Below are 25917 nucleotides of genomic sequence, written 5' to 3'. Positions count from 1 at the left end.
CCCCATGTCAGAACTGTTTTATACCTAGCTGAGGCGCTCATATGTAAGTTTTAAGAATGGTGAACAACTAAAATAATTAATAGATAATTTCTAAGTGGTAAATTCACTTATTTTTGTCATTTATAACAAGCAGAGAAGTTCTGGCAAGCCCCAAACCTTGGAAAAACTGCAGAACAAGACTGAGGTAGATGTTGAGGAGGAGAAACAGAAGCATAAAGACCAGAATGTGATAGTTCAGAGACAGCTTCTTTCCCCGGGCCATCAGGCTGCTGAACAGCCAGTAGCAGTGAGTCAGTCCACAATCCATCACTACTCATCCCACCTGTTTCACTACACAAGATATCACATCTCCACCCATAAAAAACTCACCCTCAACTTTACTTATTTTAAGGACTTCTCACATTTACGCATCACGTAGATCTGGATTCATATCATAAGTGTGTATTAGATGTAAATAGCAATGTAATTTAATCATCAGTATATTTTATAGTTTGTACTTCAATACCCTCTACATTCAAACAGTGCAATAATGTATGAACAGCATCATTTTTAGGTCTATGTTCTATATCATCGCTGTCTTATTAAAAACATGTATCTCCATAACATCATCTTTACATGAGAAAGATGAGAAACCTTCTAAACTTTTAGTGGAAGTCACTGTAAAAATAGGTAATTTCAGGTAATTTTGGAGAATTTCTATTGATCTATTCATGAAGAAATTTTGACAATTCAAGTGATGTAGTAAACTAAATATTAAAGAAAATAACAGTACTTGTTTTTTATTGAAAAGTGACACTATTTCAGTTGTTATTATATTTTGGTACTACTAAGAAATACCTAGCATCTAAGTTTTTACTCACCAGTACAGTTGATAATTGGGAAATGACAATAAAACTGACGATTTTAATTTTGATTTTATGCCTAGAGTTCTAGTTAAGTGTGCGGTGGTACAGTCCAACCAGAGTGGAGTGGTATAGCCCTACCTGAAGCTGAGTGAGATGCTCTCATGCTACCTGAGGCTGTGCAGAGTTACTAGTCCTGTAGTGTATACAGTAATGGATACAGTTGGAGCTATCATGTCAAACCTGCTGACCCTACAGATAAACACATCTTTGTTATGGGTTATATCACTGAATGGAGACTTTATTGTGAGGTAAGAAACTCATGTTACTACTTTACTACTTTAATTAATGTAAATAAAGAAATAAGAGTGGCCAAAATAGAATTAGCTCTGCATCTTTTCTATATATTAAACATATGTTGTTGTTTTTTTTCTCTAGCATTTTCCTTGCTGTTTAATTTTTTTGAGAAATTCGATTGTGTACTATTAGGAAATGCGCATCATATTTTTTTTTATTATTTAACTAGCTTTTTATACATACAATTGCACTTTAATGTGTGTTTAAGTAGCAATTATTATATACAGTTAAAGTAAATTAAATAAAATATTGCCAAATCTAAATATCAAAATATTGATTTGTGTAGTGGGATGCTTTCTGTACACTGTACAGCCTCTAAAGAAGTAAAATAAAATACAGAAATGTCACATACATAATACATAGCTCAACACAAATTATTTTTAAAAACATATATTCTTTTTCTTATTATAAACGAAATAAAGCTAATAATGTACTTATCATGGAAATTCCAACAGGGCAGTGAATAATTTAATATGCAGCATTAGGTAAGAGGACAGCTTTACTTTAATGCAAGATAATTACACTCATTAAGTGCTAATTTTTGCCATGTTGGAAACACAACCCTCCCAGACACTGAAGTCAGCAGAGGGTGACATATAATCTCCCCGTGTCTTTGTAATCCTGAAAGTGTTTCTTTGTAAGACATAAATGGGTACTGATGATGCCTCTGATCACAGCTTTTGAAGCATAAAGAGCAGAGGGGCCGGAGCGGGGAAGTGGGCGAGGACGTCATGTCAGAGTTCTGGCTGATCTCAGTTCCTCTGGACATAGCCAGTTCCCAGTCTTTGGAAAAGTTCAAACGGGCTGCAGCCAAAGCCGGCCTCGGGAGCAGCTTCAGATTCCACATGCCTGAACTGAAGGTAAGAGTAAGTCAAAGATGACCCAAACTGTCACTCATTCCTATGAGATAAAATAGAGATGAAATTGAGCAATCTTTAGCTGAATGTAGATGAGTGTAGAGATAAAAAAAAGTAAAAAGTATCAGTATGATTGCAGCGATGTGACAGTGTTTTTTTTAATGAGTGGACCTCAGACCACCAATGGTCTACAGGCCCACCCTCTGGGGGAGGTAGTAGTGCATAGTGAACAAGACACAACATCTTAAAACGTAAATGTATACGTGAGTACCATGTTCAACTCTCAACCTAGACTTTTGCTTGGTGTGCATTTTTCTCATAGCTATTTGTGATAAATAAAACCTAACAAGTATAAAAACTAAACTGTGTCTTTGTACAGGAAGTCGTTTTTGCAAAAAACAATACCTCATATTGGGACAGTAGTCTATTTTAACCGAAAGGACATCGTTAGTTCAAAATATTTTTGTCTGGATTGGCTGTAGAAACCCTTGACTGGGATTCCCGCCATCTTATTTGAGTGTAATGTTGTCATGTGACAACTAGATGGTACAGGCTGTCTCTCCATATGAGGCCAAAAGGTCAACGTTTTAAAAAATGAATTTTCATGGTGCAGAGAATTTAAAAAGTTAATGTGGTAATATGAGGATGCCGGGTATCAAGAGGTTATATGAACATTCAGAGACATGAACTGTTAAGATCTAATACCAGGTCCATCTTCACATTTAACATCTTCAGTTTGAGACAGTGTAGTCGCTAGCACGACCAGAAACTTAAAAAAAAAAAAATATTGACAATATTGAATAAAATAAATGATAATACAATTGCTTTCACATTGTTATACATTAATACTATTTAATAAAGTTTTGCTAATCAAAATGTTGGATTACTCTAGACAGTATTTTTGTAACCTAAGTATAAGTAATTGGTTCAGATTACAAGGAACAACCCAAAAAAAACTAAAGCACAGGCTCGAGAAGGTTGTCGTATCACCAGTGTCAGTATAAACACACTTGATCCTTCTCTGAACGTATCGACAGAGAAAAACTTTGAACAAAAGTTTTGTAAGTGATGAGAAATATTAAGTTGTTCAACCACAATGAGAAATATATGTTTGGAGTTAATGTTGGGCATTTAGCCTATACGCTACACCAACTGTTAAGCATGATAGTGGTTGGATTATACTCTGAAAGTCATACATTGCACAAAGCTAGGAAGTTTGAATGTGATTGGGTGGTTCTGGCATGGATAACATTTAGCCTTTTAATGGCTCATTCCAAAGTTCTGACCTACTTTTTTTATTCAAATGATGTTGTAACTCATTCTGCCCTAGAAAAAGAAGAGCCCAGATAAATCATTCAAAGCCCAACATTGCCATGACATGATGGATGTATGTAAACTGTATGGCAAGACAAGGTCGTAAGTGCACAGGGCATTCCTGGAGGACGTGCGGGTTTGGTTGCGTCCACTAATGAAGTAGTTCTCTCAGGTATCTGTCTCATTAGAATCAGCTTTTCTAGGACTAATTCTCACACAGTTTAGATATACTAATATGACACCTTTTGTGGAAGAGAGGTTTGTAATATATATACAGCTCTGGAAAAAAATAAGAGACCACTTCAGTTTCTAAATCAGTTTCTTTGATTTTGCTATTATTTTTGCTAAGTATATGTTTGAGTAAAATGAACAATGTTGTTTTTTTTCTATAACTATGGACACCGTTTCTCCCAAATTGAATTGCATAAAATAACAAAAAAGATCTAGAGCTTTTGGACGTCAAATAATTCAAAGAAAACAAGTTCATATTTGTTTAAGTTTTAAGAGTTCAAAAATCAATATTTGGTGCAATAACCCTGGGTTTTAATCACAATTTTCATGCATCTCAGCATGTTCTCCTTCACCAGTCTTACACACTGCTTTTGGATAACTTTATGCCTTTTCTGGTGCAAAAAATTCAAGCAGTTCAGCTTGGTTCGATGTTCTTCTTGATTATATTCCAGAGGTTTTCAATTAGGTAAAATCAAAGAAACCATTTATGAATAAGCTAAAGCAGATTCAATTAAATGAAAAAAGTGTGACCTTATGTACTGGTGTGTGTGTGTGTATGTATATATATATATCAGTATATATATATATATATATGTATATGTGGTATGGGTTTAAATCGCTTTCTGGACAGAATATATGTGTGCGGTAAACCCGTTATAAGCAGTTTTTAAGGAGACGGTCTACTGCTTGAAATATGAGTTTTTCTATTGTTTAGTGTGTAATCTGCCTTTTAACATAGAGCCATATTAATAAAAAAAAAAGTATTTTTTGGAATGGACAATTTTCAGTTTGGGACGACAGGTTCGGAACAGTCTCGAGTGGTTGTGAAAAAAGTTGAATATGAGTATTTCTCTGACCAGGTGGGCACTCTGGATGTGTTGCTGGGTGTGGCTGATGATCTCTCCAGGCTGGACACACATGCAGAAGGGTAGGGTCATTTTGTATTTTTGCATAAAAAAAACAATTGCATAAAATAAAGTTTAACTGTACATCTTGGAAGTTTAAACATGTCACAAGGATTGACTGGCTGAGAGTTCAGGATCTTTTTATGTGGTTTTTATTTGCTTTGCGTCTTGTATTTTTTTTTTTTTACACCGGTTGGTTATCAGGATTGCAGTGATCCTCAGCTAGACGGATACAGCAGTGTCTGTGTCTTGTCTCTAAAACACCTTGTGGGAAAATTCACAAGCAACTGTATAGCAATCGCCGTTAACTGAGACATTCAATCCATCTGTCTCTTGTTTCAAGTGCGACCTCACAATGTTCCATGCATGCTTGTGTTGTGGAAACTGTGCGCTGAATTTTTCCTTCTTTTCTCAGTTTCAAAACCACAATACTGTCTTCAGCTGTATAAGGCTACACCTTAATCAATCGAAATATCTTCATGGATATTAATAATTAGTTTTTGTCATACATTGCGGTTATTCTCTGCATATTATTTGATTTATATGCTGAGATGGAATAGATATTTCCTAAAAGAAAAACTAAATTTCTTCTGATTGTGGTTTAAACTACACTGTTTAAAAAGGTTCTTCAGTAAAGACATCAGTCCTTTATAGTAAAGCATCCCTGGAAAATAGTGTTCAAATTGGTGAAAACCTCTGATGGTTATTTTTAAAATATATCTCTAGATTATATAACGGCAAATGTGTTGCACTATTGTTAGATATTAGTCAAAGAATATGTTTGTCTCTTGAACCTTTATGTCTATAGTGTATCCTATGTTTCTAGAAATGGTAAACTTTGATGATTATACACTCACACACAAACCTTCTCTATCCTATACAGTGTGATGCAGAAGACCTCCCAATGTATGGCTGAAGTCATGGAGCACTTCAACGACAAACTCCTGGAGAACGCTCTGGCAAATGGAGGTAGGATTGTATCTGGAGAAGCACTTTGACTTTTAAACCAATTTCAGGCTGAAGCTGAAGCTCAGTGAGGAGCTCATTAGCTAAGAGAGTGGTACCTCTGGTCATCACATATATCACACTCTCCACCACCCATCTCAGCTAGACAGACCACACCATGGATCCTGTTACCCCTGTACACTTAAAATAAAAGGGTTGAATATACATTATTACATTATTTATTTATGAATCAGATGTGTCATGTGGATGCACACGAGTAAAAGACATTAAAACACTGTAAATGTAATATACACTTACTTTAATAAGAACAGCTACTCACAGTAGGTGATTATCTAATCAGCCAATCATGTGGCAGCAGTGTAGAGCATAATATCATACAGATTTTATGGGTAGTCGGAATAGGAAAAAATGTGAGGATGTCATGATTGTTGGTGTCAGAAGGGCTGGTTGGAGTGGCATTTCTAAAACTGCATCATCTAGAGTTTTCTCAGGTTGCTGTAATAAAAGGAAAATAATCAGATAGTAAGCAGCGGTCAAGGACAAGACTGGTTGCCAGAATGTTTGGACCTGTCAGAAAGGCTACAGTAACTCAGATAAACAATGTGTACAATGATGGTAAGCAGAAAAGAAATAAGACCAATAATCCACTGAGCCAAGCTGAAATATTATGGGTTTTATTTATTTATTTATTTATTTTTTTTAGTGCCCATTTACATCAGACAATCCAAATGTAAATATCACAGCCTGTTTGGTTCATTGCTGATCATGTGCATCCCTTCATGACTACAATTTACCCATCTTTAATGGCTGCTTCCAGCATGATAATGCACTAAGCAAAAATTCACAGTGGACAATAGCTTTATAAACATGTAATTTTAGTGTTCTTCAGTAAGTCATCAGATCTAAAACTGTAGACTAAGAGGCTTAATATTTATACTGTTAATGTGTTGATTTCGATAATTCAACGTTTGCAGCTTTTTTGCCTTCAAGTTTTTACAAGCTAAAATTATTTTTAATTTTAGATGCCTTTTAGCCAACACATATGCCATGTTTAATTCAAATGGAGATGATTATTCAAGTGATGATTGCTGACTGTAGTAGGAAATATTTGCCAATAAAGGATAAATGTCCTGTTTTTAAGCTAAAGCCTATTCAGCGAACAGGAAACATAATACCTCCTGCATCTCAACCAAACCTTGTAACTTGTAATTATTCTGTTCTGTTCAGATTACTCAGTGTACACAATATAAGCATGTCTAGCTTCTTAGCACAGTACACCAAGTCCAGCTTAGTCAAAGCTCCTCTGCTTGTGCCGAGAGGACACTCGTGAAATGTGAGTGTGACACACATCAAAGTCGTGAGTTGAACTTGGCAAGGGTGTTAAAAACAGTAATGTAACAGGGTCATAGACTGGAGAGCAAATGTTACATAATGAAACTTTAACAATGTTTACACAGTAGATAATTAATGAAGCCATTTAAATGTTTATACACTGATTAGGAGCATGTTGTTTGAATTATATTTAGATAGATAATTATTGTGCCTCCTGCACATAAATATAGACTAAATACATAATATAGTGTTATTTAGTTTATTTCATACGTCATGCCATTGATATAATGTTTTGGTAGTGCAAGCGTAACATACAGCCATGTCTTGTCCTTGTGTCTGTCTGTGTCTGTCAGTTTCTTATTTGTCTGTTTGTTTTTGTCCAGGATGTGCTACTCTGTCCACATCTGTTCTCATTTTGTCACACTGCACTCCTAGTGTTTTTTTTTTGTCTCTTAGTATAAGGCTATGTTCAGTCTGATTTTTCAGCATATGTAGATTTGTTTTAATAGTGTAGACAGCCAATATGAAATCTTTCTTAATAATATTTCGATCCAATCCTCATATGGAGGTGGTTTGAAATGCAGTTACAAAAATGATTTGCACAGATATGGACTTGCTGGATACTCAGATTTCTCAGGATTCAGTGTTTGGTTTGGTATCAGTGCAATTTTGGTTCACTTTTTTTTTTTAGTTTATAATTCTGTTTTCACATTACTTATTTACATAAAACAATTACCTTGCACCTCTTTTTCTGCCATTGCGACAGCAAGATCTATTTACAGGGTGTTTAAACCATAAAAAATGTTGGTTTAGTACAAACAGTTTTCCATTTATGTTTAGAAATTTCCAAAATATTTTATATAACATTGATTGCTGCTGTTGTGCAAAAATATTTATTTCCATTGTTTGCCATTTATCAGTTTTTGACATAATTTGAACTTGGCACTTGTTCTTTACAGTACATTAGAATTGCATGATGACCAGACCTATAGCAATGCTACACTATGACTGTTTTTTTTTACTCTTCCATTCCCTTTTATTTAAAACCAAGACCTTTTTTCATCTAATGTTAAACTTGCCATTTTGGAGGTGTGAGTTTTTTTTTACAACAGTGAAATATAAATATGGACCTTAGAGCAAGTTTGTAAATCTCTTCATTCAGTTTTTACGTTCTACATTTCACATCTGTTTAAACTCCCAGTATTTACATACTAGATAATTAATAAGCCATTCAATTGTAGCATGTTATTTGCATTATAATTGCGTATACAGTACTGTGCAAAAGTTTTAGGCTCCGAAGAAAATTAACTAATCCATTTATCTCAGCAATATAAGTGTTTTTACCTGAAGAAAAACACCACTCATGATTTGAACAGATGCACATAAACATACATACAGTAAAACATAACAAGGAATTCTCGTTATAAACTGTAAGTATGTTATATATCCTGTGAGCCAAGCTGAAAAACAAAGTGTAGTTCCAGATTTCTTCTATATGTTCAGTTCCGTCAGCAGCTCACCTGATTACCAAATTTACCAATTGTTGATATGATGAGAATAATCATAAATATATAATAAATATATATAAATAACTATTAAACTCAGATGAGGAGAGATTAGGAAAACAGTGCTGTAAAAGCACTGTTTTTTGTAAAAAATGCTGTTTGTATTTATTGTAATGCTGGTAGTGTTTTACTGAGCTAATAAACACTTACTGCACATATAAGAAGCTTTCTTTACTGAAATTGCCACAGGTGCCTAAAACTTTTGCACAATACTCTATACTTATTGTGCAATTCGTATGTAAAAAGAGATGTTAGATATTGTATAAATAATATGTATGCATTGCTTAGTGTTTATTCTCATTTTTTGTCTCGATTTTCATGTTTGCTTATGTTCCTGTCCTCTCTTAATGAAGAACTAATAAGAATAAAGTTTTAAATAGTTTCTAAAGTGGGCAGTGGGGAGGGTTGCGTGGTGGTGGTGGGCCAAAAAAGAAGGAACAATTATTGATATAACATAACAAACCAATAGAAATGCCCCAGAATTACTCAGAATTAAATATTTTTCCTTTGATCTCCTCTGAAAGCCAAGAATTTGACTTTTTTGGAGATGCAAGGAGAAAGATTAAAAATATGTGCTGGAAAAAGTATTAATTAAAATGTCTAAATTGTTTTAACTGTTTTAACTTCCACCAGAGCACAAGAGCTATCGCAAAGTTACACAGTCGCCATTGAAGGTTTATTTCCAGGCCTTGCGGGGTACGCTGACATGTGTGAAGCTTGTGTGTTGATCTGGATCTTCTCTGATCTTCTCTTAATCAGATATGATGTGATGTTCTTGATCTTGATCCTGCATGGTGTGTTTAATTATCCATAGATAGATTGAAATGCTCTAATTGAAGAATGAAGTGCTGTGAATGCTGTAGTATCGTTTTGTTTCTTTTGATTCTGTGCTGTTGCTGGAGTGAGTTTAGTGTATAAATGTTGGTTCCTTTGTTGACACTGTACTTGATTTTTCAGTGGAACTGGCTACATATTTAACAAAGTTCCAGTGGGACAGAGCCAAGTACCCCACTGCCCTGTCCGTAAAATCACTGACCGAGATTATCTCCAAGGTATACCACCTATACCCACCTCACTGATGCCCTGTAATGAAAACACTTCCTTATCCTTAATGGCATTAATATTCATGTGTGTGTATCTGTGTTGGCGGTTGCATGTGTTTGCGTCAGCAAGTGTCTCAGGTGGAGATGGAGCTGAAGTCCCGCAGTGCTGCGTACAGTAGCGTGAAAGCCAGCCTGCAAGGCTTTGAGCAGAGAACTGAGTGAGTTGTAATGAGCGGAATTAATGGATTGTGACGAGAAATAATAGGTCACAAGCATGTGTCAGTGATATCCAGTGTTTTAACTCTTCAGGGGAAGCCTGCAGACCCGCACTTTAGCTGGCATCGTGAAAAAAGAGGATTTGGTCCTCAACTCGGAGTACCTCACCACCTTACTGGTAGTGGTGCCCAGGTTAGTATAAAAATATTATGCTAAAAGCAGTACATTTCTATATATAGTAACAGTCAAAAATAAAAGTTTGGACACATCTTCTCATTTATTTGTTTTTTCTTTATTGCTTTATTTAATGTTTAAAAAATGCACTAAGCTCCACTAATTCACTGTCGTGAGATCGCTGGTACGAATCCCATCAGCTGCTGGAGCCCTGAGAGAGCACAATTGGTCCTGCTCTATTTGGGTGGGTTGATGGCGCTCTTTCCTCTCATCACTCCTAGGGTGATGTCGATCAGCACAAGATATATTTGGATTCTCTGGAGCATAATAAACATAACTGAGACCCCAATTAAAGACCCCAGCACCGAGCTGTGGAACAGTGAATCTGTACCCCCCCCCCCCCCCCATCCAGTAATTTATCCAATAATTTAGGGATGAATTGGGGAGTCGAAATTTAGGTGCAGCAGTGATCATTCAACATCCAGACCTAAATAATGCTTTGAAAGTTGCTGAATGCAATCAAATCCTTACAGCAATGCTTCAAAATCTGATACAAAGCCTTTCCTCTGACAGTAGAGACTGTAATAAAAACAGGATAAACTCTGTTTTATTACTCTTGATTTGGAAAGAAACCATGTATTAACAAATATCCCATTACATTTGTCTATACATGTATATGTTTTATGGTTTTTCTAAGTGACTAAGATTAAACAAAATGTCTGAAAGATACACAAAAAAATACTCATTTAAATATAATAATCTTATTTTTTTTACTCCTAAAGAACTATAAAATGGAGCATTAATATATTGATAAATGTGCCATAATCTTTCTAAAGAACATTAATATATGTTTTTTTTGGATGTCATATATTAAATTGATTGTTCAATTTAAGTTAGCAAGTAACATATTTAGCAGATGGTTTAGTTTAGTGTAACAGTGATCAGTCTTTTATGAGCTCTGTTTAATTTGCTCCTGTTTTAACTTTGTGTGTTTAGGTCAGGTGATAAGCTTTGGGAGAACACCTATGAATCCATGTCCCAGTTTGTAGTTCCTCGTTCCAGCAGGTGAGTTCATGACGCTGTGTGTGTGTGTGGGTGAGTGTGTGTGTGTGTGTGGTTAGCTAGCTCAGTAATTTGCCAGTCTGTGACTTCAGCACAGCTCACCTCCTGTGCTCCAGCCGTGGGTCTGCAGGTTAAATTCTCTTCAGTGTAAAGTTACTGATGGAAAGCAAGAGTTTGTCTCACCGCAGTCTGGGAGCCAGTATCCTTCTCATTGGCTCTAATTGCCTCACTTTACTTCCTTCTCCTCTGCAGTCAGTCTTGGCATGTTACCTGCTGTTCCCAGTGTAGAATGATTGTACATCCAGCATTTATCAGAAACATTATAGACTTTAAGGTCCCATAGACAGGCTGTAGTTGAAGAAGGCTGTGTTTATCGGATGCTACATTACAGAAGCCTGTTTTAAAACTTTGTAGCCCAGAAATGCAGCCAAAGTTTGCATCAGATGTGTCTTTTCTAGCCTTTTGTTGCACAGAACAGTTTCTCAGCGTGGATCAGGACAGAGCTGGCATAAATGTAAATGAAAACATATTTCTAATTAGAATGCGCTGTCCAACACAGCATGCTGAGTCAGACACAGTATGACTGTGGTAATCATACAATAAAAAACAACTTCAGAATCATGTTGATGCTCCACTGACTGCAATAGGAATAATAGTGGCAGTCAGTGCAATTTCGGGCCGGACTGCTGCAGCGGCACTTTATAACTTTGGTGAAGCCGCTCATGACCTCTATAAAGAACCATGTAATGCTGCAGAACTTTTTAAATATTTAAGCAAAATCTTGTAATAGTATTCTACTTTTCTTTCAAATCAGAAGCTGCTTCTGACTATTGGTGTTTTTTAACAAATGCATGTGTTACTTGTATTTATGGCTGTGGGGTAAAGGTAAGTTACAAAAAAGATCAATTCTAGCTTTTAAGCGTAGTGGTGCTTTTCATTTCTGATAAAGTAATGCACATTTATTTAGGTACTGTGTGTACCAGCAGGCAGTAACCTAATTTACCAATATTGTGCTTAAGTTTCTATAAGCTTGTGCCAGGTTGTTGATTGGTGTTAATATTGTGCGATAGGAAGTTGCTGGAAGAAGAGGATGCTGGGATTTTCACAGTGACGCTGTTTAAAAAGGCCGTCCGTGAATTCAAAGCTAAAGCCAGTGTTCACAAGTGAGTGATCACAGCTTATCACTCACCCTTACTGTGATTTTCTGTGAAAAATAATGGAAATTAAATAATCAACTTTTTTTTTTTTGACAGATTCACAGTTCGAGAGTTTAACTTGGAGGAAACAGAGAAGCAGAGACAGGAAATGAGCCGGCTTAGTGTGGAAAAGAAAGAGCAGTATGTGAGTAGCGCTCGCAAATATCTGAACCCTACAGCAGTGCTTAGATTGGGTGTGAATTGAAAATTCAGTTTCTTCTTTAAAACGAGTTGTATTGATGTAAACAAACAAACAAAAAAAAAAACACCTTTATTTCCACAAGTAGAAATGTTGTTTAAAATGTATTTTTTATTGGAAAAAATCTGTTAATATTGTTTTAAATGTCTCCCACATTATATTTTAATAAAATGCATTTTGGTGTTGAAAATAATCACTATTTGTGGTAATAAATGTATATTTCGGAAAATAATGCTAATATGTATGTAAAAATAGTTGAAAAACATAATAGAGCTTAAAGAAGCGTTTTCCTTTCAAATAATTTTTTTTAAATCCAAAATCATCAAACTACACAAACATTTTTTTAAACCATTTTTTGACCTTTTTTATAAAATGTTTGTTTATTGGAAAAATCACTTGTCACATGTGGGACACCTTTCCAAACAGAATTATCTGTAATATATTGCATTTTCATATATTGCAAGTTCATATTTCTAAAAATAATGCTAAATTGTCTGTAAAATCAGGTAAAAACATCATGATTGAGCTTAAGGGAGAGTTGTTCCTCCATATAAAATAAAAAATGATCTTGCATTATTTTTTTTCACTAAAATTGTCAAAATACGTAAGACTATAGTCTTACCTCCATGAGCATTTTTGGTCCGATTTTTGGACCTTTATTAAAACGTCTTTATTTATTGGAAAATCACTTGAATCACATTTGAGAGACATTTACAAACAGTATTAAAAACTGACATTTTTGGTGTGTTAAATCAGTGCCACTTGTAATAAATGTATTTCTGAAGAAAATGCTAAGATGTCTGTGAAATTAGGTGAAAACATCATAAAAGAAATTAGGGAAGATAAAAACTAAAAATCACCTTGTATTTTTTGTTTCACCAAAATTGTCAAAATTACCTAAGGCTTACCTTCATGAGCATTTTTGGACCATATTTAAATATTACATTTGTACCACAGGGAACGTTTGTGCGCTGGCTGAAGGTGAATTTCAGAGAGGTGTTTGTGGCCTGGATCCACATCAAGGCTCTCCGAGTGTATGCGGAGTCAGTTCTCAGGTGAGGATTTATGATGGAAAGGCTGAAGTATAAGACACTTCATTAAGAGAAGTTGTAAATAAAGACTGTTCTGTTAGGCTTGTCTGTTAGACCCGTGTTTTGTTGTGGTGTTAGGTATGGCTTGCCGGTCAGTTTCCAGACTCTTCTTCTGCAGCCAGAGAAGAAGCATGTGAAGCGACTGAGAGAGGAGCTCCAATTCTCATTCACACACCTGGACCCTACAGCAGCAGCCAGCAAATCAGATGTGAGTACAGTACTTCAGTACTGCTGCCTCAGAATGGGCATATACAAACAACTTTTAAACCTAAAAAACGAGCGAACACACTTTTCTCTTTACATCTTAGACCAGGGGTGTCCAAACTACGGCCCGCAGGCCATTTGCGGCCCATTTCCTTTTTTGGAGCGGCTCGCAAGGTATTTTAGAAATAGAATGAAAGTTGGCCCGCTGATAAGCAGGTTTTTATAATGTGAGATTCAAAGTTTGAACGCTAAGAGTCTAAAAGCGTAGAGGGTGCACATTTCTAGCGCAGAAAAACAGGCCAAAGAGTCTAAAAGTTGCCGTAATTAGACAAAAAAAAGGTTTACACAACACTGTCAAAGATACAGATAGTAAGTCAAGTAATATGATCTGTAAATGAAATAATCAGGAAAAAAGTATTATTTAAAGTGGTATATTTCAATATTTATTTTATTACAAAGTGTGGCCCGTGACCTCAAATATATTTCTCCTTCTGGCCCCCAACAAAAAAAGTTTGGACACCCCTGTCTGGAATGCTTTCTAAAGTTTAGGTACAGCACTGGAAATGGCTTTAGCACTAACTAAGATAGGCTTATGTGAGATATATGAATGACTTTAAATGTAAGTAGTTTTACAATGAATCCACTGTGACATAGTCAATAGTTGTAAGATGAATGACATTTATCTATTTTGAGCAGATGGTTAACTAATGATAGTTCTGTATACAGAAGAGAGTTGCAAAAAGCAGTTTTGTCCTCTACCAATGTTAGCTATATATTTTCTATTCAAATATTAAAAAAAAAACTAAACACTATTTAAATGCATTGGTTAGCACAAAAATAACAGTGACATCTTTAAAAATATAAAATTAAAATGCCTACTAAAAAGACTACTATATAGATACTCTGATCTGTATTTAAAAAATAATGCTGCATAGCTAATATATAAAAGCTTGAATTTTTCATTTTCATGTCTGTTTAATTACCATTTATTGAAAGGCTACAATTGAAGATTTTTACTGAATTGTTCTTTAAATTATTAAAATTCATGTTCTTGTGTTTTTAGATGTCTCTTGACATCCCAGGAGTTAACAGCGGACAGCAGGAGTACTACTCATACATCTGCTACTCCATCAACATTAACCTGCAGGGCTGCAGCTAGCAGTCAGATGTATATAAACCACAAGAGACTTGACCTCATATTCATGTAACTCAAAAATGAGTAACAGCTATGTCCTGAGTACTATAGAGTTTTTCTCAAAGCAGATCAACAGAGGCTGTAAAAGGTTCATGGTACGGTCACCATTATTCAGACACCAAGATGTTGGCAGGGGAATACTTTTGGTGAGTATCCAATATCTGAGTTGTATGTCTGTTGAGGTCACTTTGTTGTTCAGTGTAAAATATAATTTAAAAATATAGATCTTTATATGAACTTGTCTAAACAAAGCGTAAAATATCTTAAAGCTTACAGATGTTCTAATTTTACTGTTCATATGCAATGTATGAAGCATTTTTAGTCATTTGTGGAGCAGGAATGGTAAGGATGTTACAGAAGACCACAGGAACTAGTGTAAATGATATTTTTAATGTGTAAAATAACTGCTGTGTCATTTTGATGTCTCAAATAAATACTAGTTCAACTCTAGGTAAAGCCTGTGGTCTGTAAGCTTAAACATTAAACAGAGTTCTAGCACGCTCTAGTGGTTCAAGGGTAAATCTGCAGCAGGACAGACTCCTGATAATCCAAAACAATGATGACAGAACAGATTAGTTTTACCCCAAAACACTTTTATTTATTTTTTTATCTTAAAGCTAACAGATACCATGTACAAAACAAAGAAGACAGTATTACATTCTTCCCTTGTCCCAGATCACTTCTGACAGAGCGCTCATCGTCTTTATATAGGTTTACGTTTGTGATTTCAAATTCAAGGTAGAGAAATGCACAGTAAAACATACTAGTGCATCTCAAAAAAATATATATAGAAAAATTACTTTTTAAGTAATTCAGTTCATAATGTGAAACAGGCTGATATACATTAAGTGTTTTTCTTTTACGGTTGATGATTATGGCTTACAGCCAATAAAAGTGAGTTCAGTGTTTTCCCTGAAAATCTTACAGAACGTCATGCTTAATTCTACTGACAACTTTTATGTATATGCAGATTTCATTCACCAGCAGGACTTGGTACACTGCCAAAAGTACCAATTGTTTTTTTTTTATTGGTTGTAAGCCATAATCAAACAATAAAACAAATAAATGCTTAAAATAGATCAATCTGTAATACATCTATATAATATAATATAATCACATTCGAACTGAATTACTAAAAGTAAAATTTTAATGATACTCTAATTTAAGATTCACTAGTACTCATTGCCTTTTAGCTTAGAGATATACCTGCTGCTGACCATACATTCTGTTGTTTGCATGACGGCTGCATTGTCCGTATGTGTACTGCAAGGTGCAGTAAACCCAGAAATGCTTGGGACAGTGCATCATCCACTCAGCAGCATTCAAATTAGTTCTGAAATGTTGGCTACTTGCATGTGTATGATGTATCCTTGCTGCTATAACAAGCAGAAAGTGCAGATAGTTTGTCTATGCAAACACATGACCAAACAGCAAGTATATCTCTAGCCTCAGTGGTCCCAATTTAGTTCTAAGTACATAATCCATTGAGTGGCCAGTGTATAAAGGGTCCACTCCATCAGAAAACAAAACCATAGTTACAGAGGAGTGTTTTACCTCTGCTTCATAGGGGATATGTGCTCCTCTTCCATAGGAGAGGATAACCAGTATAAAAAAAGACTAAGAATTAGAAAGAGCAGCTTAAAAGAAACTCGAGAGGTTCTCACAGCTCATCCTTTCCTAAATCATCCAGGTCTACATCACTGAGGTCAATATCTTCTTCAACTGGAAGCTGTGGGGAAAGTAAAAACAGACTGTAGTTAGAAAAGAGAGGCTAATAGGAGAAGTTCTATTTGTGGTTGACTATACGTGAGGATTGTTTATAGCTGTGTTTATGGGCCTAGATTGTATTCAACTAGTCTATTCAGGTGGATTTTTTTAATGTCCCATTCTGTCCCTGGTAACCTAAATACACCTAGCACAGTAGATATCTGTAGTAAAGGTACAAATATATGAACTTTTTTTATTTTATTTTAAGCAACACTTCTAAAAGTAAATACCTACACTGCTTATGTGAAACAGATGCAGCATTGCATATGACCAAAATGCAATATGCAACTACCCAGCTACTAGAATGTTTTCTGAACTTTTACCATTTCTGAAACATTAGTATTAGTGTAGCTGGGAACGTCACATTCTATAAATGTGATGCAAACCATGTTGTCACTTTTCTAATCATCCCTAGAACATTAATTCTGTAATGTTACAGGTTAACCTTCCTGAAACCTTTCTAAACATTGTTGAACATTTTGGTCAATCACAATAAGGAAATTAGAAATGGTCACTTCTACTGAGTTGCAGTTTCCCAGACATGGATGAATCTTAGTTGAAGACACTACATTTGTTTTTTCTTTTAGTGCAAAATCTTTAATCAAAATGCTGTTTAGTCCAAGATTAGGCTTCATCCCTGTCTGGAAAACTGCCCCATAGATTTTTAGGGTCATCTTACCTGGCCATCTTTGCCATTCCAAGCTTCTACAGTGCTGATTTTTGGTAGTGCTCCACCACCAATTGAAGCAGTGGACCCACGGCCAACTGACAGATCCCTTTAGTAAAGGACAAACAGTAGTGTTAGAACTTCATATAAATGTTGTGATCACTATGTCCCATAACTCATGTAAAATGCACCCTCATAGTTAATGTATTTTTTTTTTATTCTGGCTGCTAGAAAATATACATAATGCAAGGTCATGTAAAGCTAATTAAATGGAATGCTTTGTTTTGCTGCTTGATACAAATGAAAAAAAGTCACATTTTTTATATCTGCCCAAGATAAATTATTTTAATTAAATCTCTGAATAATTATTATTACTGTATGTAGCACTGCACTGATTGGATCACTGTACTAATTTGAAATCTGGTTAAAAAATATATATTTTTTATATATTATAAATCATATCACAGAGGAAAAAAAAGTATTGAGTTAAACAAGATTTTACACACCTGAGAAACTCGTGGATGCCCGTCTCACTGAAAGAGCCCTTCAGCAGAGAATACTTCATTTTTCGAGCGTTGATGGCAGCCATGGCTGGGTAACCAAAACCACCGATGCCTAGAGATGATTCCAGGTCCATCTGAGCACCTGCCTCAGCCCACAGCCAACTGCAGAGACAGAGGGACAGATCTGAGTGATCAGAGACTGATAACATGAATGTAAATATTTGAGACTAATTAAATAAACTGATTTATTAAATTCCATCACTGACCCCCACATCTTCTTCTTATATTTCTCAGCCATCTTCCTCATCACATCCAAATAGCTGTTTCTACCTGATGCACCTAAATGAAAAACAAGAAAGTCAAGTTAAAATTGTATGTTAAATCTGTTATTCTTCAGTTATTTTTTTGTTTAGTTTGAGAGAAAGAAGCATTTTGCTAAAATAATTGTAAGCTTTGATATGCTGCAGTTTAAAGTGCTGATTCACTGGTACAGTGTAGAAAGAGGTACCTGTGTCGAGGATGTGAGGAAGCACTGCTACAATACACAGCTGGCTGTCATCACAGGTGCTCTTGAAAATATCCTGGTCAATAATCTGAGGAAGGCAAGGATAACAAGTCAAAAGAAGACAGGACGATTATTATTTGCATTTAATCCTCTATGTTTTGTAGCATTAGGTGTGAGAGAGGTGAGGTGCAACTGGTTATTATGGTTAAGTTTGGAAGAATAGTGGAGAGGAAATTAAATCAAACAGACAAAGGGAACACAGCAGACATACCTCATGCAGCTCAGGAGGAGGAGCATTCGCAGAGAACAGGTCCATGGCTCGAGCCACGATATCGGCCCGTGTTCTTCCTCCTTCATAATCTTCTGGCTCTTCTCCTTTACTGAAGATTTTAATGGTGGGAAAACCACGGATCTGCAAACACCACAAATTGTTACAAACCAGTGAAACAAAATACATTAACTTGCATGTGGCCCTGGCATTACAAAGACTATGTGATACTTCTATAGAGTTTAGCCAACTAGATTTGAATGGGTATACTTTTTATTTACACTGTGACAGAATGTCTTGAGCTAATTTTTTGGAAAAAGATCTAAAACCTTGATTTCTGTGCCTGATAAGCAATGACTCAAAACAGCATTTATCAAAACAGGAGGGGAAGAGTAATAGTAATGATTTTAGATTGATGTGCAAAACAAGAACCTGAACAATGGTTAAAAAAAAGGAGCATTAATTTTGTGCTGTGCTTAGATCTGTTATACCCTATATATGCTGCTTCTTGAGGAATTTACCAGGACTGGCATGCTGGCATTAGCATTATTTAAAGGACTCTCGATGGCTGATTCATACAGAATAAAGGATAATAAATTACATAATTAAATATTTAATCCTAATTACTAACACCGAAACCTTGGGTTTAGCCAATTACAGATGATAATTTCTTCCACATCAATTACAATCACTATCTCTCCAGGTAGCTCAGCCTGAACAGTTGTTTGCTGTTGTTGTAGTAAAATTCTTATTCCTCTCTCAGTTCTGTGTGTAATTTAATATATTATTGTCTTTACCCCATAACGACTGGCCAGGCCCTGGTGCACAGTAGCATCCACAGCACCAAGTTTCACTTTGCCCTTGGTCTGGTCTTTAACTGCTGTTGCTGCTGCAGTCCACTCTGGCTCCAGTCTGAAAGAGAACAGGTACTTATTAGAGAAAGCTGAGCATCTCCATTGAAAGCTCAACTGAACAAAAACCTAAACTCTTGTGCTGCTGGTGTGAGTGATCAGGAAGTACTTACCTTTTACAGTGTCCACACCAAGGAGCAAAGAACTCCACCATCCACACCTCGTCTCCATTCAGCACCAGTCTGTCAAAGTTATCATCAGTCAGCTCCACTACATCCTTCTTATCTCCTGCTCCACTGCCTCCACCACTCTGAAAACACCAAAAACACCAGCATTCAGAACACACCAGAGTTTGTTAAGCAGTGATTATATTGTCATTATGTTTATAGTCGATACAATAAGAAAACTGATCACAATAAAATACAATATCAATATATTGTCCAGCTCTAGTTAGGCCCAAAACGTACTACACACAAGAACAGAATTATATTAGCAGTGCATTATTATTGACCTCTGTTACAAATATGATAAAATTATTTTAATATCTCAGTTAGGGGTGGGCCATATCATATATTTACTAATAAAAATTTTAATTAAAAAAAAAAAAAAAAAAAAAAAAATATATATATATATATATATATATATATATATATATATATATATATATATATATATATATATATATATATATATATATATATATATATATATATATATATTTTGTAGTAGTATATTCTTGAAATATTTTTAATACAGCGTTTTTTTTTACAAAGTATCGCAAAAATACCATAAAATATTGTGATATTATTTTAGTGCCATATCGCCCACCCCTACAGGAAAGGGTTTCTGTCCTTCTTGGGAAAAAATGTGTAACTTTATTTATCTGCCTTGGTGTCTTTGCTTGAAATATATAAGCATTAGGGTTGGGAAATTGATGTAGATAATGTAGTTAATAGTAGAAAAATTTAAGTAGCCCTGCCTGTTTGCTCTGGCCAGATCCTCCAGTACGTCCACTGAGCCTGTCCTTCACCAGAGAGCGCAGCGCTGTCATGGCTCCTTCAACTATAGCCTCACTAGTACGACCACCTGAAAAGGAGCAGAACGAGAGACAAAAACGACAAAAATGAAGGCATGGAGCTTAGAAACAAGAGCTACCATAAAGTTAATGAGATGGAGCAAGGCTGAACCTCCTGAGATCAGTAAGGGAAGGGAGTGAGAGATACAATCAGAAGCAGCAGTGAGGAAACTCACCTTGGTAATCATCAGGTTTATTTTTATTAGCACCAAAGACTTTTATGGTAGGGAATCCTCTGATGCCATACTGACTTCCTAGAGACTTGTGCTGGTCAGCATCTACTGCTCCAATCTTCACAATGCCCTACATACAAATAAAACATGAGATGATTGGGTCTGTGGTGACTCATTTATAACAGGGCACATCAGTTAATTAGATACTCAGATCTTACCTTCAGGGCAGTGGCAGCTTTCTTCCAGTCAGGGGTAAGTCGCTGGCAGTGACCACACCTGAGGGAACAAACATTTGTGAGAAGTTAAATGACGCTGTACCTGAAAGCACACACGCTGACCATGTTCTGGCTGCCCCACCTTATTCTCACACATTCCACTGATGCCATAACAGACCTACTAATCTAACCTTAGCATAGTATCATTTAGCAAGTATAAAGGACAATCATGCTGAATAATTCTCCTGTGCACGGTGGAGTTACAGCATGGAATTTACTACTAAAATTTAATACAAGCACCTTGGACAGGCCAACTGAAATTAATGAGTAACCAGATGCCTTCTAAAACCTTATATGGACTACTAAACTCTAGAGTTGCATGAGCACCGAACGTATAATGCTTTTTCAATACTATGTCATCACAAACAAATTGGTTCTTTAGCGTCCAATGCAGTTAATACCGTCAAAAGAGAAGAAAACTGGTTCACACCATGGCCATCATACGTCTCTTTTGTTATACTGTGACTGGGATGTCTGTTTCTTCAAACAAACTAAATTATAAACATTTTATAATTTATATAATAACAATTTAATCAAATGCAATTATTTTGATTTCAACAGACCGCTTCAGGTCAGGCCATGCAACCGCACTAACCAGGTTTTATATTAATATTTAAATGTTGTAAGTGTGGTAAAAACTTACCATGGTGCATAGAACTCAATAAGCCACAGACTGTCACTCTGCAGAACCTGCTTGTTGAAGTTGGAGGGATTGAGCTCTATTACATCATCACTGGCTGTGTAGAATCCATGCACTGTTATTACGAGGGCTGAAACCAGAACACCTGTGCAGAGAGCAAGACAATAATGTAAAACACTGTAACTGTGTTCAGAATCGCTCCTGATTAAAAGAAATAGTGCACTATAGAGTGCATCAACCATGTTATAGTGTTGTTAGAAATCTCAACAGTGCATTTTATTCGACGACTTAAACAATGATGGTTTGTTGTTTGATCGTTTCCTAATCAATTCACTATATAGAAAATACTATCTAGAGGGATAGTATATGAGGTAATGAGTTAACCTTTTTGAACAGAGTGGTCATGTGACCTGTGTATATACAGTACCAGTCAAAAGCCTGGACACACCTTCTCATTCAGTGTTTTTCTTTATTTGCTAATTTAATTTATTAATTTAGATTAATATTAAAGACATAAAAACACCTAAGGGACACATGGAATTACGTAGTAAACAGTAAAAAACTGAGATGATTTGGGATGAGTTGGAGCTTCACAGCGTGATGGAAAAGCAGCAACTGTTGTTCAGCACCTCCAGAAACTCCTTTGAGATGCTGAGAAAAGTATTCCAGGTAATTCTCCTTCATAAAGACACTGAGATTAAAATACCAAGTGTGCAGATCTGTCCTTAAATATAAATGTGATACTTAAAAGAATCTAAAGTATAAAACACAGCTGATGCCAATGTACAGCAACAGCTACCATCATACAGAATCCAAACAAGTTGGATTTATATGTTAGGTGAGTGAGGAGGAAACATCAGAGAAGGACTTTGTATTTATCTGTTTAATTCAACCTGTTTTAAAAGTTCCTACAATTGCCCTCATTGATTTTAGGGATTTTCTTCGACAGTAAAAATGTAATTATCATTCCCATAAAAAGTATTTTTGGTCTCTTTCTGATGGTAGATTATGTGATTATGCTGTACTATCAAATCAACTGTGGAAAAAGCTATGTGTAGGTGCCATGATAACATTTAACGGTTGTTAAAGATTACTTGAGGTGTGCTACTGGAATGATCTTGTCAGGATGACTTTACCTTGTCAGGTTAGCCTTTATTTGACTTGCAAATAATTTTTAAGACAGCTGAACGGCTGATTTTGAATTATTCAGAGATCCGAAGTTCCAATCTATAACACATGGGACCAACACCAGCAGATAACATGTCTCTCCAAACCACCACTGATTGTGGAAACTTTACACTAGACCTCAAGCAGTTTGGACTGGGTGTCTCTCCACTCTTCCTTTAGATTCTGCTCCCTTGCATTCCAAATAAAATGTAAAATTTACTGATGGTCAGTGATGGTTTGGAGAGACATGTCATCTGCTGGTGTTGATCCACTGTGTTACATCAAGTCAGTGCAGTGTTTCCCAGAAAATCTTACAGCACTTCATGCTTCCCTCTGCTGACAGCTTTTATGGAGATGCAGATTTCATTTTCCAGCAGGACTTCCACACTGCTGAAGTTACAAATTGGTCATATATATTATTCTAATTTTCTGAAACACTGATTTTTGGGTTTTCATAGGCTGTAAGCCATAATAAGAAATAATAAAATAAACACTTGAAATAGATCACTCTGTGTGTAATACATCTATATAATATATGAGATTCACATCTTGAACTAAATTACTGGAAAAAGTAACTTTTTAATTATATTTAATTGCACTAGTATGTTTAAGACAAATGTGTTAAGGGGTATCTTCATTTTTTTTAATGACTGCATTAACAATGCTGTTTAAAGGTACTGCCTATATAAATATTATCTATTTTTGGATATGAACATAGAAATGCATTGTAATGTTGAGGTGCATAACCTAGCAAAAACACATCTTAGGTTCAAAAAGCAAGCACCTTGATAGGCAACAAACCTAATAATAAAATACTAATAAGTGTTAGTAGTAGTGGTTTAACTGTGGTATCACTACACACATTCTGTTTTTATTACTTGACTATTGTTAGTACTTATAAAACAGTTAAAATGACAATACAAAATAAAAACAACATAATAATTGTAACATATTTGTTAAAAGAAATTTCAGTTTAATTCAATTCTGTTGAAAGACAACTTAAAATGTCTTAAAACTACTACAAATTCACCTAAACATACGTTTAAATATAAAGATTCAGGTTTATAATAAATGAACTGTGTTTATGAATGATTAAGCTGGTAATTTAGTTCAGCTGGTCCCACAGTAAACATTAGGTTAACTAACGTTAGCTAACTACCTCTATTATCCAGTTTCTACACGCTTTCTGTTAAAAAACACAAGCTATGCAGCCTTTAATCCCATAAAATGTATTAAATAACACAAATTCAGGGTTAAATTACGATAACTTACCCTGTAAAAGCTCCATATCTGCCTGTGTTCCCGAACGCCTGCAGGAGCTGCACGCCGCCACACTGAGCGAACCACCCGCCGCGGATAATCACACAGAGCCGAAACTCTCCGTGTCTGGCTCTGATTGGTTCACAACACGTCCCGCCCACAAACTGTCCAATCAGCAGCGTACATGCCACACGACCGTCAGCGAATCAACCAATTGGACACCGCGGAATCAGAGCAGCCAGTTAGTTGTGGTGTGTTCCAAATGGTTCCCTCGTTCACTTGGGAAGTTTGCTTCCTACTTAAAAAAAATCATTCGTCGCCTCCGGTTCTGATTGGTTCACAACACGTCCGGCCCACAAACCGTCCAATCAGCGACGTGTTCGTGACCTAGCAACTTTTTATACACAAATAATGCTTTATATACAGTTCTTTAAAAAATAAGAGACCACTTCAGTTTCTGAATCAGTTTCTATGATTTTGCTATGTATAGGTATATGTTTGAGTAAAATGAACATTGTTGTTTTATTCTATAAACTACAGACAACATTTTTCCCAAATAATGATAATATTTTTTCAAATAAAAATATTGTAATTTAGAGCATTTATTTGCAGAAAATGATAAATGGCTGAAATAACAAAAAATATATGCAGAGCATGCAAAGAAAACATATTTATAACGTTTTAGGAGTTTAGAAATCAATATTTGGTGGAATAACCCTGGTTTTTAATCACAGTTTTTTAATGCATATTGGCATGTTCTCTTCCACCAGTCTTACACACTGCTTTTGGATAACTTTATGCTTTTACTCCTGGTGCAAAAATTCAAGCAGTTTAGTTTGGTTTGATGGCTGTGATCATCCATCTTCCTCTTTATTATATTCCAGAGGATTTCAATTTGGTAAAGTCAAAGAAACTCGTAATTCTTATTTTTTTTCCAGAGCTGTATATCTATCAGAAAAGTATTTGGCATATTTTTATGATTAACCTGTGGGTAGAAAGCACATTTTGAATTTTGACTTACTATATAACCTTAGTGAGCTTAGTGTTATTTTCTTTAATTAAAAAAATATATATATACATATATAAATACATATACACAAACACTTCACTAAAACTTTGAACTAAATTGTAAATAAAATAATTTTATGTGGCGTTAGATTATGATAAAAACAAGCTGTATATGTTTAGATGTGTGTTTTGTTTAGTATTAGTTGTTCATTTTGGTGCATTTAGAAACAATCACCACGAGGGGGCAGCACAGATATTATTAAGTCTATATAAGACTATATTATTAATATATTTCATTATTAAGCATGGTTTAATCATCATATAACAATTCTACTATTTTTTCTGTTTCATTCTATTAAATATTTGGCATGCAATTGGATAAATTCACAAAAGGCTCCATGGATCTTTAGGGAAAGAAAATGAAGAAAAATCATAAGAATGTGATTATCCCATTACCAATTAGCAGTTTTTCTCCTTAATGTAAGCTTACACGTCTCAATTTACAAAGATTTTTGTCTAGTTTTTGCCACTAGATTTTGTGCAGTGTAGCAAGACACCCACCACCCCTTTTCCCTGTGCTCTCCACACACACACACACACACACACACACACACAAACAAAGGCTGAATTGCTCAGTCTCTAGCAACAGTCGCAACATGCCCCCCATCATCCCCCAGCCCTCATTACACACATAGATAACACCAGTAACAACATATCTCTCCAGTACACTCTGACTTTTGTACTAATAGAAAAATATATATAAATGAGTGTTAATATCTGTTAATATCTGATTTTGCAGACTATTTGCGAAATATGGTATTCTGGTAAGAATTGTGAGACCAGGTCAATCATGTTTTCTTCCAAAATCAATTTAATAACATGAATTTAAATTACATAACGTTCTAAAAATGTGTAGCATAATAATGATTGGCATCTTTTTGACTTCATTAACTGTAATGTTCAAAAAAAAGTTCTACTAACCAAAGTTTTGGTTAGCTGGGATTCAGGT

The 25917-nt window shown here is 35.4% G+C and overlaps 2 protein-coding genes across 2 annotated transcripts; one reads left to right on the top strand and one right to left on the bottom strand.

Annotated features, from left to right (window-relative positions):
- Positions 1–28: 28 nt before the first annotated feature.
- atp6v1c2 (ATPase H+ transporting V1 subunit C2) lies at positions 29–15481 on the top strand. Its single transcript, XM_007257322.3, has 14 exons — positions 29–286; positions 926–1153; positions 1877–2059; positions 4462–4529; positions 5390–5475; positions 9327–9421; positions 9539–9630; positions 9722–9820; positions 10799–10867; positions 11935–12027; positions 12118–12205; positions 13217–13314; positions 13429–13558; positions 14618–15481. Exons 2-14 carry the CDS (start codon positions 1118–1120, stop codon positions 14711–14713), a joined length of 1233 nt encoding a protein of 410 aa, XP_007257384.3. The 5' UTR covers positions 29–286; positions 926–1117; the 3' UTR covers positions 14714–15481.
- On the bottom strand, positions 15322–24018 carry LOC103027650 (protein disulfide-isomerase A6). Its single transcript, XM_007257323.4, has 13 exons — positions 23913–24018; positions 21477–21618; positions 20777–20834; positions 20562–20688; positions 20290–20396; positions 19484–19620; positions 19257–19371; positions 18463–18603; positions 18195–18279; positions 17953–18025; positions 17690–17848; positions 17196–17292; positions 15322–16478 (listed from the first exon to the last, which is right to left on the bottom strand). The coding sequence occupies exons 1-13, from the start codon at positions 23926–23928 to the stop codon at positions 16410–16412; spliced, it is 1326 nt and encodes a 441-aa protein (XP_007257385.1). The 5' UTR covers positions 23929–24018; the 3' UTR covers positions 15322–16409.
- Between the last annotated feature and the right edge of the window lie 1899 nt (positions 24019–25917).

The sequence above is a fragment of the Astyanax mexicanus genome, chromosome 14 (assembly GCF_023375975.1).
Source record: "Astyanax mexicanus isolate ESR-SI-001 chromosome 14, AstMex3_surface, whole genome shotgun sequence".
Taxonomy (NCBI): domain Eukaryota; kingdom Metazoa; phylum Chordata; class Actinopteri; order Characiformes; family Acestrorhamphidae; genus Astyanax; species Astyanax mexicanus.
Note: the sequence above shows the minus strand (reverse complement) of the source record. Positions and strands in the feature narration are given on the sequence as shown.